We start from the raw sequence: 16,186 nt of genomic DNA, 5'->3' as shown, positions 1-16,186 counted from the left end.
CGCATCTTGTTAAAGGAACATTAGTTGAATAATATTTGCCAACATTTGATCAACAATGTCGGCAGTGTGCGCCGCGTGAGGTAGGGGGGTGGGCGCCTCTGTCTCTGTAGCCTGCCGAGTTCAAAACTAGCCGCCGGTGGTATTCCTGCACATTGATGTGCCGATCTCAAGTCTCCTGTGTTTTTGACCTTTGATTGCCACCTACAGTCATCTTTTAATCCTGTTTTTACCGAATCCCAACCAATCAGGTTTTATGGTTGTAGTACGACCTTAAATCTTGATTCAGTTAAGTGTACAGTAGTACGTCTTATGGCTTATTAATGAATCCCAGATGAGAATAACACCCATTAAGGATTCATCGATACATTCCTTTTGAAGCTTTTTGCTTCAGCATCCAAGAGGGTCACCTCTGATAATGCAGCTTTATGAATATGAAGGCCTACTTTGAATGAATTACACTTATTTACACCCCCATTAAAAAAAAAGAAAATGGTGAACGTAAACTCCCCCCTGGAGGCAAGAAGCTTCTGGCTGCAGATTAAAGGCATTATCAGATGAATATTGATATGTTTGGTGAACCCCTGCTTGCGAGCTGCGCTTTACACGTCTCTTAAAGATGAAAATAGGATTTGCAGTCACGAGCCCACTGAATTAACAAATTATTCAGGTGGGTTCCTCGACAGCATTATTGTCTTGGGGAAAAAAAATTCGACTGTAAAAATCTGCAAATCTCTTTGCCTTACTTGAGTTACAGCCCAATGACATTTCAAAAAAATTCTACAAGCGTTTAGCTCGAGAGTTGTTTTGCATCGTCACGATGCTTTTAAAAAACCAAGCTCTGCTCGTGTCACGCCGCATGTAGCTGTGATGGTGTGTGAACCCTAAACGCTGGGCCGCTTTCAAACATTTGATGGTAATTGCGGCTTCATGCGTGCTCAGACGCTTCCTCGTCCAAAGGCGCTTCCTCTCCCACCCGCAAAAAAAAAACTTGCTTGCATTGTTTTTGTGTGTGTGGCACGAATGCCCCGCAGTCAGAAACACAGCGTCTTATAAATCCTCCGTGCTGGCCATTATTTATCAGCGACAGCCACGGCCATTTTTAGTTGGGTGTTTCCACGGCAATTGATCCGAAGGGGCAAAATCCATTTTTATGTGATAGCTGTAGCTTTTAACCAAACTGACTGCCGTCTCCGTAAGGTCAAGGATTGAGTGAGGGAAGTTATTTTTGTTCCCGGCATTCCTTGATTGCCAATCTATCATTGCAGCCTCACCCTGATTGATACCGACTCGCTCGGACTGAAAGATGGCGCAAGGCCAACAGTAAGGTGGAGCCCCATCTCTACGGTAACTAAGGTGACTGCAAGCATTTTGCATTTTTTTTGTCTACATCAGCATATTATTGTACCACTTCATTTACTGCATTATTAGCTTAGCATCCAGCATGTCACATTCTCCCCATTCACCAGAAATGAACGATTGATGTTTGCAGCACACGGCGGGTCGGTTTACGCTTCCTGTTTTTGAACCGAAGGCATCTCCTCGGGCGGCTAATTGCACACGTGTTGCTCCTTCCACACGCAGCGGATAACACCAGCTGTTCGGTGTCCGCGCAAAACCCCGGCGCCATTCCCTAAAAGAGAAAAATATATGTTGCTCCTTGGCAATCACTTCAAAGTTTTCGGATATTTTTAGATATTTTAGGGATAGCGGCGATGAACGTTGACGTACGACACACCGTGTCGGCGCAGATGTCTGGGAGACGCTAAGGGCCAGATGTTTGCTTCTCATTTCCTTTCCAAAGCCGCATTTTACTGCCTTTTGGCGCTGATCACAACGTGATTAGCGCCAACACATGGCAACGCTCGTTAGCAAAAGTAAAAGCCTCATCTTCGTTCTTATGTCTTTTTACAATATCAAACCTTATACTGCTCAACCTCCAATGTAGATCAATTTCAAACGCATAGGAAGAATATCAAGAAGCAAGGCCAGTCAGTAATGTTGAAATGTGTCATGAAAATGTCTGACAGGGTGGACCTCCAGGCTCCACCTTGCATGGAGGTTGTTATGGAGCTGTCACGGTTAAGGTGACAGCACGCAATGTAGCAGTACCCCCCCCCCCCCCACTCCAGGATACATTTGCAGCCCTTAAAGGCAAAAGGGTGCGAGTAAATGAGTTGCTCTCAGGCCTTGCCATGTGCCTCTTGACAGGTTTAACAGCAAAAGGAACCATTTGATTGTTGTACCCGAGAAAACCCCCACTGTAAAATCAGCATCGATGCTGCTGGTGGAGACGACGACCCCGACGACCCCGGTGAGGCTTTTATGAATTGTCACTTGGAGATCATAATCCAGCAACATTTTCTTGAAGTTATTTTTCAAAATAATATCGAGTCAATGATCCAAGGTATACGTTTGATTTGGAAATAAAAGTAAAGTTCAAGGAGGCATGGACACAAGCCTGTTAGAGAAAACTCTCTGAAGGATTTGTCCTCTCAAAAAACAAAACAAAACAAAAAAAACATCCGCCGGATATTTGTCACTTTGCGATATGTTATTTTGTCTTTCTCAATGTGGACACTCGAGCCGTTTTTTCTGAAAAGTGGACTTTGAAGGACCATAAAACCTGTCTGTGGTTATATATGAACCCGAGTCTAATCAGACAGGCTCCTTTACACCGAGACACATGTTTCCTTGAAAACGCCATCTTTCCCCAGCCAAGTGCCGCCGGTCTTTGTGACAAACTAAGAGAGAAAGCCAAGGAGAGGGGGGTTCAAACGGATTCACCCGTCATTTCATTAGGATACGCTTTCTTTACGGATAAGTGGATTAGACACTCCAGCTGTTCAATTACCCAAGCGCTCGTAAAAAGCTGAAGTGGCGTCTCCCGAGTGAGATATTGTCACGCCGCCCGTAGCCATAATGGTAAGATTTAGGATCCACTGTGACAAGAGTCTCAGCTGAGGGAGCCTTTGCATCACCAGATATTGCGCTCCCCGGCCGCTCGTGAAAGATGGCAACCATTACTTTGGGCACGGCTCGCTTCTCGCCGCCGCCGTCGCCGCTTCATCTAGCTTCACAGCTCCCTGGAAGTAAATAAACATAAATGAGCTCAAGAATAGGCAGACGGCGCCTGGGCCCAACCTGTGAAGGATGTGACTTGAGTTGTGCGCGTCATTACTTTCTTAATCTGTCTCATCGTTATTCTACTAAGTGCCAGTCCACACGATGAGCTGGGACTATATTTTAAGTTTATTCAATATTTAACTTTCCCACATTTGTAGATGTTTTTGCAACTTGGATAAAGTCTTTTGTCTTGGCGACTCGTACGCATGCATGCAAACTCATGCCTTTTTATTTAGCCCGTGACAAGCGCGGCTATTAGCTGCCTGGTGGCGCTTTTCACTTGTCAACCCTGATAAGGCGTCCCGTCACAAGCCACGGCCAGCGCATGAATTTCGAGACGGGTTCTGCGAGTGAAGCGTGGCGCTCCTAATGAATTCCTTCCTTCCGAGTTTTTCTTTCACCGTCGCCTCGCATCCACTCACGTCGGACTCCAGTGCGAGCTGGGAGGCTTAGCCGTTGTTACTCTGATGCGAGGAGGACATTTATGCTTCTGCCTCTCCATGATGGACTCTCATGAGTGCCCTACTCTTATGTCTGACCTCCTGCAATTTATCTTCACTTGCATCTGACCTCTTGCAACTTATTGATGCGCAGTCAGTCAATAAACGTAATTATGACGATAGTTGTTTCATTTCTTTTTTTCTTTCCCCTGATTCACACTTTTCACTCAGTAACCTCTTTTCCCGGGGCCAGTGAAATTAGCCCGAGTCTGTTTGATGAGAGCCCAGGGCAAGGCGCGACGTGTCGCTGGACAGAGGAGGCATAAATCATTCTCGGTGGCAGGCCGGAACGTCGGATCCACCGTCTTGAGATTTACACCGCGCAGCAAAATATGGCCTCCGCAATCTGGATCCTCTTCCAGCGGCTCATCTTAAAATTGGTTATTGATCCAACCAATAACAGAATGAATCATTGGGGTGCCAACCAGTTGCTACGTTTACAGTAGCGCAGCTCATCTTACATTAGCGATGGATTTTTGTTTAGAGGCAAAAAAGTGCTGCACGGGAAAAAAAAAAAAAAAAGTCTACTTTGAGATGAACGTGTCATCCGGAAGCTCATTAGAACAACTGCAAATACCGACAGCCAGCTGAAGAGTTGGAAGTTTTCTTGGTCTCAACATATTGTAATTGAGTCACTTTAAATAGTTTGATTTACAGATATGGAAAATGTCAACAATGCAAGCTGTAATTTGACTAAATAAAATACCCATTTGTATATTTCTGTGAGATTCTTTCACAACGTCATCACACATCATTTAATGGGGCTTTGTTTCTTGCCCAATTAGGCTTGAAGATAGTTTGTAAACGCATCTTCTGCCCTGGGAGTGCTCCAAACGCTCCATAAATGCCACGGTGGCTATTATCACAATTCCTTTGTGAGTGAAAACACACATCCTAATAATATACCCTCGGCCCTAATTGAATCATTCCAACAATGGCGGCGGCACTTTTCTTTCAATTCCCTCCTAAATGTCAATATTGGAGAAACAAGACAAAAATATATTTTTTTCTTTTTTTGGGGGGTAGGCAAAATGTCAGATTTTCAAAGGGGGCCGTATCATTGCTCACTGGCCTCTGAATTATGATTCATCTTGTTCGGAAATTTCTTTGTTTGGCTTTCGTTTAGACTTAATTACTTTTTGGGAGGATTCTTGTTTTAACGGAATCAAGTCATTAGTCAAGAAGCTGTCTGGTCCTGTCTTGCTCCGCCCACAATAGTTCCTGAAATGATGTTTTGTTCTTAGTCCGGGGGCACTGCCTTTTGAGTCGATAGCACGTGAGGCTGCACCTGTTTATTGGCATGGAGGGTCTCCGGGTGGGCATCCGCCATTGATCCAGATGTCAAGCGCCGCTCCCCCGTCGTCACCCTATAGCCGACCCTGGTTGATGCTAAAGTGGAAGGCGCACTGCCGGCGAGCTGTTAAGCCCTCTTCAATAATCACGTTCAGACCGGACAAGACTTCCAGCGTCGTGATTTGTCCGTGACTCAAAATGGAAGTCGACCCGTCTCAAATATTGACCGCAGAGGTCATTTGAGGCAAGACGTTTTCTGCAAGAACAGACAAGAACACTTGCCCCACAGAGGGCTTAGTTTAGCATCCCCAAGGACGCCGCTATTGCGCTGGGAAATAGACGGATGAACGCTTATGATGGAGTCATTTGTCCTCTGCGGAATGGATTGCCGTCCAAATCGATCTTTTAAGCACTGGACTGTACGTTGTGTGAAGTCTCTCATATGAGCATGCAAATCAGTTTGGTGCATGGCGGCGGTGCTGTGATTAATTGTGTGCTTTTATGCAAATCCAGTTTCAACCAGCCTGGTTTTTTTTTTTTTTTTGGTTTTGTTTTATTGGATGAGCGACTATAATTACAATTAACATGCTGAGTTGTTTAATTAATAGGAGGTGATTATGGATATGAATGATGTTTGCCAAGTCGGTTGGAGCTTTTCAGGGAAGCTGAATCCAGTTAGATTTTTGTTGACAACACAAAATGAATGGCTAATCGAATAGACTAGTACTGTATCGTTTAAAACAGAAAAGGCCTTTATTTGTCCCACAATAGGGAAACTCCAGCTCGTGCACACCGAAGACAAGCACACAAAAAACCCTGACAACGTATATATTTTTTTAAATTTTATTTCTATGCCTAAAATATGTTATGTCACATTTTAAATACACATTTAGCAAAATATTTCTGACTGCACATTCATCACTGACTCATTTATGGATTATTGTATATAATAATAACATATATATATATATCAACACAAATATAGTTTCTTATCACTTCCAGTAAATCAACACATGTAAATGTGACATACAATATGTTCTTTAAGGCATTTTTTTTCTCCTGCATACTTTTGGAATATGTTTCGTAAGCTTTGGACATATAAAACTAAGACTCCTCTATATATAGGAATAAAGCATGCTTTCGATTGGTACGTCAATCGAAAAAAAATCGACAATCATTTTACATGACAACACTGTTACATGTATGGTGACAGTTGAACAAGTTAACAATTAAATCAAATACAAACTACCTGTCACGATTGTAATTATTACTCTCATCTATCCAAAAATTGCACATGACTTCTTGCTGAATAAATATTGCACAGCATGATTATATTATTGCACATTGAGCCAACGTAACAACAGCTACCTCTACAAAAATATCTTATTTGCTGTACACATGAACACAGTGATTTGCCTCATTCACCTCATACAGTTTGTCTCACTTTAAAGTATTATTGCTATATTCACAGCTCAAGGCTCCTCCCATTTCATCTGTTAGAGTTATAGGAACACATGCGGCTACATTTGCACGTAGCCTCTTTGGCAACTTTACTGTCAGCGGCATCACATTAACGCAGAACTGAATTCCAGCAAAATAGACAAACACCGTAACGGCACATGTTCAATGAAATAGTTTGCCATGTCCTTGAAAAGGCAAAGATGGCCACCGCTACGCTAATACTGTATCTGTACAATACATCGGAGTAACTCAAGTCAGTCTGACAGGAGAACATGGCTCAGGTTTCCTAAGACTGGTTCGAGTCAAGCAGTCAAAAAAATAATAATCATCACATGTTACATGATGTTCTGATCTTGCATTTTGTGGTGATATTGATTATTGCACAGACAACCAAGACCTATCCATAAAAGTTATGTCCCTGATCTGTAAGGCTTGCTTCCACCCTGGCGTCCGTCCGCCATCTTGGCCACAGCGTCGCACAGGTCCCTGATTTCCAGCAGCCCCTCATTCAGCGCTTTCACAAAAACGGCCGAGCTCGTCTGCGTGCTCTCCCAGAAACTGGACACGCAGAAGACCATGTGGTCGGGCTGCGGGTTGTAGCAGGCGCCGTAGCCGTTGGGCACCACTGGACCGTAGCAGCAGAACATTTCCACCGTGGTCGGGACCTGAAGACCGACGAGATTGAAGCACTTTTGCGTATTCTCCATTTTCAATATTCCATCTCAATGGGAACACTACCTGACTGGTGGACAGGATGAATTGGTTACTCGCCAGATACGTTTCATCGCAAAAGATCTCCGGACGCTCCATGTTGAGTTCCTTGGCGCTCTTCAGCAGTCCCAATAAATGATTGTCTATTGCCATTCCTGTTATAGCCTGAACAGGGAGAGTCTTTCATGACAATCTGGAAATCACGATTTATTTTTTGTAGCATCACTCTAAAGACCGTGTTTGGAATCAATGGCTACTCCCAAAACACAGCCTGTGATTTATTGACAGTTTTGAAAGTAGTAATCGTTAGCATTGTCTCACTTACCGCAATCGTATAATCCGTCTGGGCGTTTATTGCATCTCTCAGTCGTTTCATTTTTTCACTTTCCTGTAAGAAAATGGAAAAAGATCAGTCACGGGCAAGTTACGGTGTCGTTGCGCTAATGGATTTCTGGAGGGACGTCATCTGTTTGCTGCGTTGAACAAGCATCTGGGAGTCAGACTGAGGAAAAATGGCTCACAGTGTAAGTCGTCCTTTCGTCCGTCATGCACTTGACAAAAGTCAAAGCTTCGACAGTGGCGGAGCGAATGTTATCCACCCGCCCGTCCCGGAAACGCCTGATGGAGGCGCTCTCATATGTGGATACCAGCTTTCCGTTGCACCTGCGAAAAAAAACAAGCCGGATCATGGCAACCTTTTCTTAACGGCGCTCGATGAATCCTGAAGTCCTACTTGAAAAACGCAAGCTGTAGGGCCACTTGTACAAATGCATCTGGACTCAGTTTTTGCTTCTTGATAAATTCCTTTCCGTAATCTTTGAAAGTAAAAACGTCCATGTCCAGATTATTCACCAGCCTGAAGCAAAACCACAAATCAGACAGAAATTTGGGCTCTCTGGAAAGATTTTTTCTTTGATGGTTTTACCTCTGCAGTCGCTCTTTGGAGGCCACGAGGAGTCCTTGGACTTGGGGGTTACATTTCCACACGAGTCTCCTCGGAGCCGGAAGCTTTCGACAACTGGTCGGCTTGGCGGGCTCTAATGTGGTTCTGGCTCTGTTCAAAAAAGCAAAAACTTAAATTCTGTTCAAAATTTCATGCAGTCTTTCTCTGCAGCAACTCACATGTGTTTAGTCAAATGTTCTGAACATTGCACCAGAACGACACCTTCAAAGGCGGAATGTTCGCAAACCACTCCGCATATCCCGTCCATTCCTACAACAAACTAAAAAGGAAGGACATTCACCCATATTGTGTTTACAGATGGCGGACGGCGTCGTCGGCCTCACCTGCATGGACTTGTCATACCAGCGATTTGCGCCATTCTTCTCCCACCCGCCGCCATGGAGCATCTGCAGGGCCCGGTTGCTATCAGTGGCCTTCGTCCCACTGGGCTCATCCAAGCACAGCACACACAGGCAAGTCTCTATCAGGACCAGAGAGTCCATGTTGATTTGTTCTAGAAGATCCCAAAAAAATTGTTAGCACGTGTTTGAAATTTTGTTCAAATTTTCCCGATATTTGCACCTTTAGCGAGAACGTCTCGGGCTCGTGCCCATTCTGTTCGGTCGTCCGATGTCAGGATACCAAAAGGAGGAGCTCGCTCTTCCGCGTTTCCTGCCATCGACACAATTTTCTCCAGTTGGGAGAAGATCTCCGTCTCATGAAGCGGCTTGCTCTCGGTCACTACATCCAATGCGAAAAACTACAAATAGGACAGCAAAAAAAGAAGCCTTTGTTTATAATCCCTCACAGGGACAATATGTTGTTTGTTAAGAGTAGAAATGAGCGCAAATCAATGGTCTGTGCTATATATAGCTAATAAGGAAGCTCTCAGACAAAGTGGCAGATTTAATCAGTTGTAATTCAGTTAACTGACGATATCTCCGAGGGGAGGGCCAAAGCACCCCGACGGTACTTAGTGAGTATTAGTGGGTGAAAACCGGCTGACCTGGTACAATTTGTTGAGAATAAAATCAGAGCCTTAAATCACAAGTGGGAATCGAAACCTTCCTAATAGCTCGCATTTAATTGGAGGAACAATGTCGAGGGCGTCGTTAATTAATTAGCTCTCCGGCTGAGCGTTCCACGGTTACTTTTGAAAGATCATTCTCAATCATCCACAGTCCCGGGGGAGCCGTTGGTCTATCGCGTTTCTCGTCTGTGTTCCCACGCAGGATTTCATGTGTGCGTGCACATTGATGCATTTCTCTCCCACCAATGTTAGTGCCCTGACCTGGTTCTTGCACGCCACAATAATGTGCTCCGATGCCGCGGCACCTGGATTCACCCGGACCTTGAGCGTGTCGCTCTTCGGGCCCGGGTAGCGGTACGAGGTAAACAAGCGGGAGTACTGCTCCATGCACAGAGGGGTCCCAGCCAGCTGGCCTCGGGCGAACTCCACAGGGAGCGTTCGCCTGCCAGGGAAAACAGTCGCAGGGCTGACTTTGTGATTTCATCATAAGTCGACGCGTTTTTTTTTGGGTCGACTTACCCGTCGATGAGGGCCTTGTACTCCAACACGCCTCGAATGAGACGTGCGGCGTAGCTGAAACCAGTTAGAAAGTTAAAACGTTTGCTGAAAGCACACAACCTCTTCCGGCCAGCAATCATGATGAGGTGCACTCCCGCCTCGAAGGACTGGTGCTAATTATGTTAGTGGAAATTAGCACGCCACAGAAGGGGAAGCTCGCATGTGCTCGTCTGTGTTCCTGCGACGGGGAAACACTGAAGCTTGTCAGACGTTATCCCGCTACTCATTCATCTTTGGCGTTATTACGTTGCGGAGGCAGATCAATGCACCACACCCCTAAATGAGGCCTGACTAGCGGCCTCGGTGGGGAGCATAGCCTTGTCGCTCCCAATTAAATAAGTGGCGCTGGATCATAGCAGCTGCTTGCGGTGCTCTGGAAATATTCACTTAGGGGCATCAAAGCTGTCAAAAGCAAATGGCAATCTGGGAATATTTCTTGCGTATTACAAAAAGTGGAAAAAAATACGCGTGGCCTACCTCAGCGCGTCCTTTCCATCTTTAAACGGCTGTTTGGGAAAAACCATGGCGGGGCTGGAGTTGACCGGCAAAGCCAACCTGTTGCTCAGGTACATGTCCTCCAGCCAGTAGTCGTATACCTTGAAGGATTCAAAAGTATGGGATTTTTTTAGGGGTTATGTTCAAAATGGAAGTTGGAGCGCAGTGGAGTAAAAAGTCCATTAAAGTGCATTTCTGTGTGGGTGCGGCCCAGCCAGAGTGGGTGCCGTGATGGATGTCACCGGGCGAGCTTTCACCCACAGTCTCAACAAATCGAGCCTGTAATAAATCTCATTTACGTGTCCTTTTTTGCAGCCTCATTACATGTATCTATCATTTTAGGTCATCAAAGGAGAACATGTTCAAGTTATCGATTCAAAATGGCCGCTGGCTAATTCGCTACGTCAATACGGTCAATACAGTCAATACAGATGACTGAAGCGAAGTTGAATGCAATTTCCCAAGGAGATGCTTAAATAAATATATTATACCCAGTTTTCTGTCTTCTCCCTCCTTTCCAGGAGCTTCTTCTGCAGAACTTCGCCAATGCCGCCGGGCGCTCCAAATTTCTCCACGATGGCTTTGGTTTTTTGAAACTGCTCGTCCTTCACCAGATGCCGCACGCACTTCAGGTAGGTGTCCATCGTTTGCTTCAGCGGGGGCACGGGAACCTTGGGCAACCTCTGATATAATCAGAAGGGAAAGCACCATCGCTTTGATTGCAGCAGAACAGCTGTGAAATGTCATCATCCCCGCATAGCCTTCTTCCAATGATTGTTCATTAGCAAGACAGATGAAAGAGACTTTTACGTGTTAATTATTAGACGGTTAATAATTCATTCTTAATGCTTCAAGGCCAATTAATCGATAAATTCCGACACCCTATGGGGAATACGGTAAATAAGAATATAGTCTTTAAAAAAAAAAAAAAGACTAAATGCAAATGAATGATCTTTTCTGTCTGATGTTTGATCATTTGCATGCGGTTGCCGTGGGCGACCAGCTGTTCAGGCTGACCTGTGCGTTGGCTTGTTCAAGTGATTGCCATAAATTGGTCTTTTTTTTTTCTTCTTCTTCTTCTTATTAACAACATAACCAGAGCGAGTCAGCTAATTTCAACCACCGGTTACATAATTAGGTACACCCGCACCTTCCAAAGAGACAAGAATTCTGCCTTTCCAAAGATGATGATTATGTTTATTGGTTAGTTATTATTTTTCATAATATTTTTGTTTCCTTATTTAGCTATAGAAAGATGTATAAAATATGGAAAAACATTTTAATTTGATAAGGCTATTGCATTAGTTTGCCAACTTTTATTGAGTCAGAGAATTTATTTAACATACAAAAAAAATCTTACAGCACACACCTTTACGAAAATGTCAAATAAAAAGGAGATGCACAATTGAATGATATCAAATTCACCTCGTAAAAGTGCTTTTTTAATTGTTCTCTGCCGGTTGCTAAACATCGCTTGCTGAACACAAATACATTGAAAAATAAATATTTTCAGGCCAATGAAATGAAATAGGGGCAATGACTGCACTAATGCATTTCTGGAGCTGTGCAAAGTGCTGAAACTGCAGCTGCATGCTACCCGTAAAACTTAAATGCATTCAAAGTCAAAGAAAAAGAATGCAAGTGTCAAAATGAGCATACCTCCGGGGCTGCTGTGGCCATGTCTCTCTCCAAACGAGACATCATCACCGTCAGCAGCAGTTGAGGCAAGCGTTGGCACCAGCGGCTGCACGAAGGTTGCGAAAGGAACTGACATCAATATTGACAGTGAGGACATACGCGTTTGATTCCATTTCCATTCGGTAATTTGCTGCTTCCAATGATATGTTTATTTGAAGCGGGGGTGGGAACCCTACGGGTGGCGGGTCACAAGTGGCCGCAAGTGCATCGGGTCTGGCCAGTCATTCATTTCATAAAACTGAAATGACAGGCATCCCCTGCATGAGATGCATCGTTAATAAGTTATCCTACCTGTTCAGGGGAGTTAGATCAGCGAGACCCCCACGTCCACGCCGCCGTATCCCATAGTAAGACGAGTCCCCAGCTTGGGAGTGGAGGAGGATGAGGAAGAGGGGGGCAACAAGGGTGGGTGGACCCAGGCTGCTCCACGATACTTGTCCTCATGCGCAGTGGCCGTGTGACGCTCCACGTGAAAAGGCGGTCGTGCAAAAAGATGCCAAAGGAAGGTGTTCAGAAGGACCCTACCTATACCCTCCCTCCATCCTGGAGGCGTGAAACTCCTCCCATCAAAATCTATTCTCGAGGCACGTTATCTGTCCCCCCCACCCACCCCAACGTCCCAACTCAGCCCCATGCCCAACACTTTAAATTATTATATAAATGAGGGATAGCTGCGTACTTTTGCTTGTTAAAAAGAAAGCAAAACTACACAAGAAGTTTCATTTATTTCATAATTTCTTGTGCACGCCTACCTTTCATTTAAAAGGGGTTGGTTACCGAGAATGCGTTGTTCAATTAAAAAAGATGGCTGAAATATTTAAAGCTCATGGCCAAAAAAAAAAAACAATTGGATACAAAAAATTTAAGATATAGATATATTTATAAAAATATTTATAAAAATATTTATTTTCCATTATGCAACCCCAAACAAAACAACCCTCAAAATTGGTTTGTTTTGGACTAGAAACAAATATTGTGTCAAATTATTTTTTTATATTTATTTTATATTCATTTATGTAAATATATTAATGATAGATCTCTGTAATTTCTCAACGTTTCGCTTGCGTGCATCGATAAGAAATGAAGCCACAGCTCGAGTCACAGATCCAAACAGATTTATTAAACCCACAGTCAATAAATGAACACACACATTTATTTGTCATAAGGAGATCTGACTTGTCTTGACAAAATGCCCCACACTGACACGCATACGCACGCACACACACCCACACACCCACACACACTTGAGCTTATCTTTTTGTACTTTTTTTTTTACATTGTGCATCTCCTGTTATCCACATATGTACAAATCCAGTTGTGCTGATACATTTAATTCCCGACAAGATAGAAATTAGATTGCGGCAGGCCCTGTTGTTATCCAGCGATAAAATCTGACCCTTTCAAGTAAAAACAAAAGGACTAAAAAATATATAGGCTTCTTTTTTTTTGTGCGAGTGGATGTGTGCTGTTTATTTTTGGTCCCACATTTATCTGCACCTTTTTTTCTTTCACAGTAATTAAACTCACAATGAAATTAGAACCAAGAAAAAAAAGTCACTCATACCATCGTAATTTTGGTGATTGGGTGTTTGATATTGCACATGACTTGGAATTAGACAAGGTGAGATCCACACGGGGAGGGGGGGAGAGGGAGGGTGGCTGTCCCGTGTAGCTTGCCCGCCTCAAGTGAACTCTGTGCCGGACGATTCCTCGGACTGCGAGCGCTGCACTTTGAAGGCGTCGAAGCCGTTCTCGTCCACGGGCAGGCAGTTACCCGCTGAGCTGTAGCCCTTCTCCTTCTTCTTCTTCTTCTTGGTCCGCCTCTCCTCCATGCGAATGGTGTCGTACAGCCCCTGCGGAGCCTCTTCCAGCAGGGTGTCCCTTTCCGAGTAGGACGGCTTCATTTGGCACACGTTGCGCAGCAGGAGCAGCGCGGGCGCGTACAGCACGTTGACCAGCCCCATGCCCAGGTTGAGCTGCACGAAGCCCAGGTTGTGCACGACCTGGCCCGCCACCACCGGCCCCATGGCGTACGCCACCGAGTAAGAGATGTCCGCGATGGCGTAGACGCTGCCGTAGACGGAGACGTGGCGCACGTCCACCAGGAAGGCGAGCGTGGGCAGCAGCGCCGTGTCCACCAGCGCGATGCCGAAGCAAATGCCGCACAGCGGAGCGATGAGCTCCCCGAAGGTCTTGCACGCGGGCACCGTGCACGAACTGGCGCCGATGATAACCAGGCCAAGAGCGCCGTAGAACCACTGCAAGTTGGGGTGGCGCGCCGCCAGTTTGACGGTGATGTACACGCCGAAGACGTGCGGGAAGAAGGCGGGCAGCCAGGTCAGGCCCATCTGCCACTGCGTGGAATGCATGGTGCTCTCCATCCAGTTGGCGATGGTGGGCTCCAGGAAGGCCAGCGGGATGTTGCACACCGTGAGCGCGCCGGCCACCACCGCAATGTACGGGTCGATCATGAGCCGGTAGATAGGGGTGCCCACCGGCATGTTCTCTCGAGTCCTGTTGCTGAAGGGCCGGATGACGGTGAGGAAGAGAAAGCCGTCCGCCAGGCACACAAAGGCAAGCACCAGGAAGGGCACCCGCTTGCCGGCAAACTCGTAGAGGACTCCGCCGAAGGGAGGCGCCACGAGGCTGCCGAAGGAGATGAAGGCCAGCGCGATGCCCAACGCCCGGCTGCGCTCGCCCTCTTCCGTGTACTTGTCGGCGATCATGGCGAGGCCCGACGTGTCCGCGAACGCGGAGCCCAGACCCTGCAAACTTCTGGCGATGAACAGCGTCGCGTAGTTCTCCGCGAAGGCGAAAATGCACGTGGAGAGAAACATGACGGTCAGCCCGATCAGCAGCGGGATGTCGTAGCCCACCCGGTCGATGAAAGTGCCGCTGAGGGGGTTGACCAGCAGCTGCAGGATGGCTTTGGACGCGAACAGAACTCCGATTTGGACGTCCAAGTTGTTGCTTGTGTCTCGACCGGCGCTCGTGCCGTTGCTGTACGCGCTGCCATTGGGGTGCAGCACGACGTGGACGTGCTCCGACTGCTCGTTCTCCAAGTCGGCGAGGTAGTCCGGAATGATGGGCACGATGACCATGTAAAGCATGTTGTCCAGCAGCAGCGCCACGCACACGATCACCAGGATGACGCGCCGCTGCTGGTGCGGGTCCTGCATGGCGGTGCCCAGCTGTTTGGTGCGCGCGCCCATCTCGGACAGCTTGACCGCGGCCGACCTGGCCAACCCAGACGATCCCACGTCGGCATTCATGATAATGTGCTTCTTCTTCTCCTCTTCGAGTCAAATTGTGCAAGATTCTCTCATCGGCGCGCTTACCCTGACCGCCTCGCCCGTGCGTAAAAGGAGAAGAAATTTACGCACACCCCTCGGCTCCCCCCATGCTTCTCGGTGCTGCTTTTCCCTCTCACGCGGCGGATTTGGCTGCAGCTTGCTGGCGCCACCGAGGACGCACAGAGTCTTCCATCCTCACCTGTGGCACTTTTGCGCTCGGCTCAGGCAGCATCAGTGGTGCCTCCGTGGCCATTGGTGCACATTAACAAGCTATTTTTGGTGCTTTTTGTCCCCCTCCCCACCTTCCTTTCTCTTTACACAGAGATGTGACATCAGCATCAGAGACCTGCGCCAAGTGGATCCCTCCAACACTTTGCCCCCTTTATGCTAATTTCCCATCCTGGCAGCACTCACTTCAGCCAATAGGAGACATCCAAACCATCCCATGTCTCCCTCGGAAAGGAACATATAAAAATGTTTGCTTAACTTTGGAGGTGCACTCTCTTCCCCTATTGGATTTGTCTTCAGGGCAAATGCAGATAGGCATATTTGTGTGTGCGTTTATGCTTTTAAAAGTACTGCTTTATCTCAAGTTAAAATATTAGGAATATTTCTTCTCCAATCCAAAACATTAAAGGTGCGACTTAAAAAATCTTACCGTGGCAAAAGTAGAAATTTGGTGTATGTGACTCTGGCAACATCTTGTGGTATAAAATGCGAGATGCACACTAACGCTCACTGTACTTTGAATTTTAAAAAAAAAAAAAAAAAGCTGCACAAAGAGAGGTAATGACGTGTTTTCTGCTGCAAATCTAAGCAATTATGTATGTAACTGTCCATTTTTAAATAGAACTTGTGTAGTTGTACATATTGTGACCCGAGTGTCCATTTATCATGAAATATTACATTTTTATTTTTTCTCATATTTAACGTTCATCCTCGGCACTCTTTCTGCAAAGGTTTGCCATAAATTGTCATTTTCCCCCCTGTACAATAGTTGTACGCAGGCGATTGTATTGCTGAGTTGCAAATTACTTTAAGCCACTAGAGGGCAGAAAAGACCAAAAATCCAAATACTGAA

The 16,186-nt window shown here is 45.9% G+C and overlaps 2 protein-coding genes and 1 long non-coding RNA gene across 4 annotated transcripts; all 3 read right to left on the bottom strand.

Annotated features, from left to right (window-relative positions):
• Positions 1 to 2,764: 2,764 nt before the first annotated feature.
• LOC148382326 (uncharacterized) lies at positions 2,765 to 5,357 on the bottom strand. Of its 2 annotated transcripts, none has more exons than XR_015854053.1 (2): positions 4,912 to 5,357; positions 2,765 to 3,083 (listed from the first exon to the last, which is right to left on the bottom strand). It is a non-coding gene; the product is annotated as an uncharacterized LOC148382326 (long non-coding RNA). The 2 variants fall into 2 exon arrangements; XR_015854054.1 differs by lacking the exon at positions 4,912 to 5,357 and adding an exon at positions 4,760 to 4,804.
• Positions 5,358 to 5,743: 386 nt separating this feature from the next.
• Positions 5,744 to 12,299, bottom strand: chatb (choline O-acetyltransferase b). The gene is made up of 15 exons (XM_088360205.1): positions 12,104 to 12,299; positions 11,774 to 11,858; positions 10,606 to 10,797; positions 10,097 to 10,215; positions 9,581 to 9,634; positions 9,323 to 9,503; positions 8,614 to 8,791; positions 8,376 to 8,545; positions 8,211 to 8,311; positions 8,014 to 8,142; positions 7,822 to 7,944; positions 7,610 to 7,751; positions 7,414 to 7,476; positions 7,116 to 7,253; positions 5,744 to 7,042 (listed from the first exon to the last, which is right to left on the bottom strand). The coding sequence occupies exons 2-15, from the start codon at positions 11,816 to 11,818 to the stop codon at positions 6,788 to 6,790; spliced, it is 1,890 nt and encodes a 629-aa protein (XP_088216331.1). The 5' UTR covers positions 11,819 to 11,858; positions 12,104 to 12,299; the 3' UTR covers positions 5,744 to 6,787.
• A 611-nt stretch (positions 12,300 to 12,910) lies between these two features.
• Positions 12,911 to 15,446, bottom strand: slc18a3b (solute carrier family 18 member 3b). The gene has a single exon (XM_088360851.1). It carries the CDS (start codon positions 15,082 to 15,084, stop codon positions 13,495 to 13,497), a length of 1,590 nt encoding a protein of 529 aa, XP_088216977.1. The 5' UTR covers positions 15,085 to 15,446; the 3' UTR covers positions 12,911 to 13,494.
• Between the last annotated feature and the right edge of the window lie 740 nt (positions 15,447 to 16,186).

This window comes from Syngnathus floridae, chromosome 18, assembly GCF_059516105.1.
Source record: "Syngnathus floridae isolate MCC-2025c chromosome 18, RoL_Sflo_1.0, whole genome shotgun sequence".
NCBI classification, from domain to species: Eukaryota; Metazoa; Chordata; class Actinopteri; order Syngnathiformes; family Syngnathidae; genus Syngnathus; species Syngnathus floridae.
Note: the sequence above shows the minus strand (reverse complement) of the source record. Positions and strands in the feature narration are given on the sequence as shown.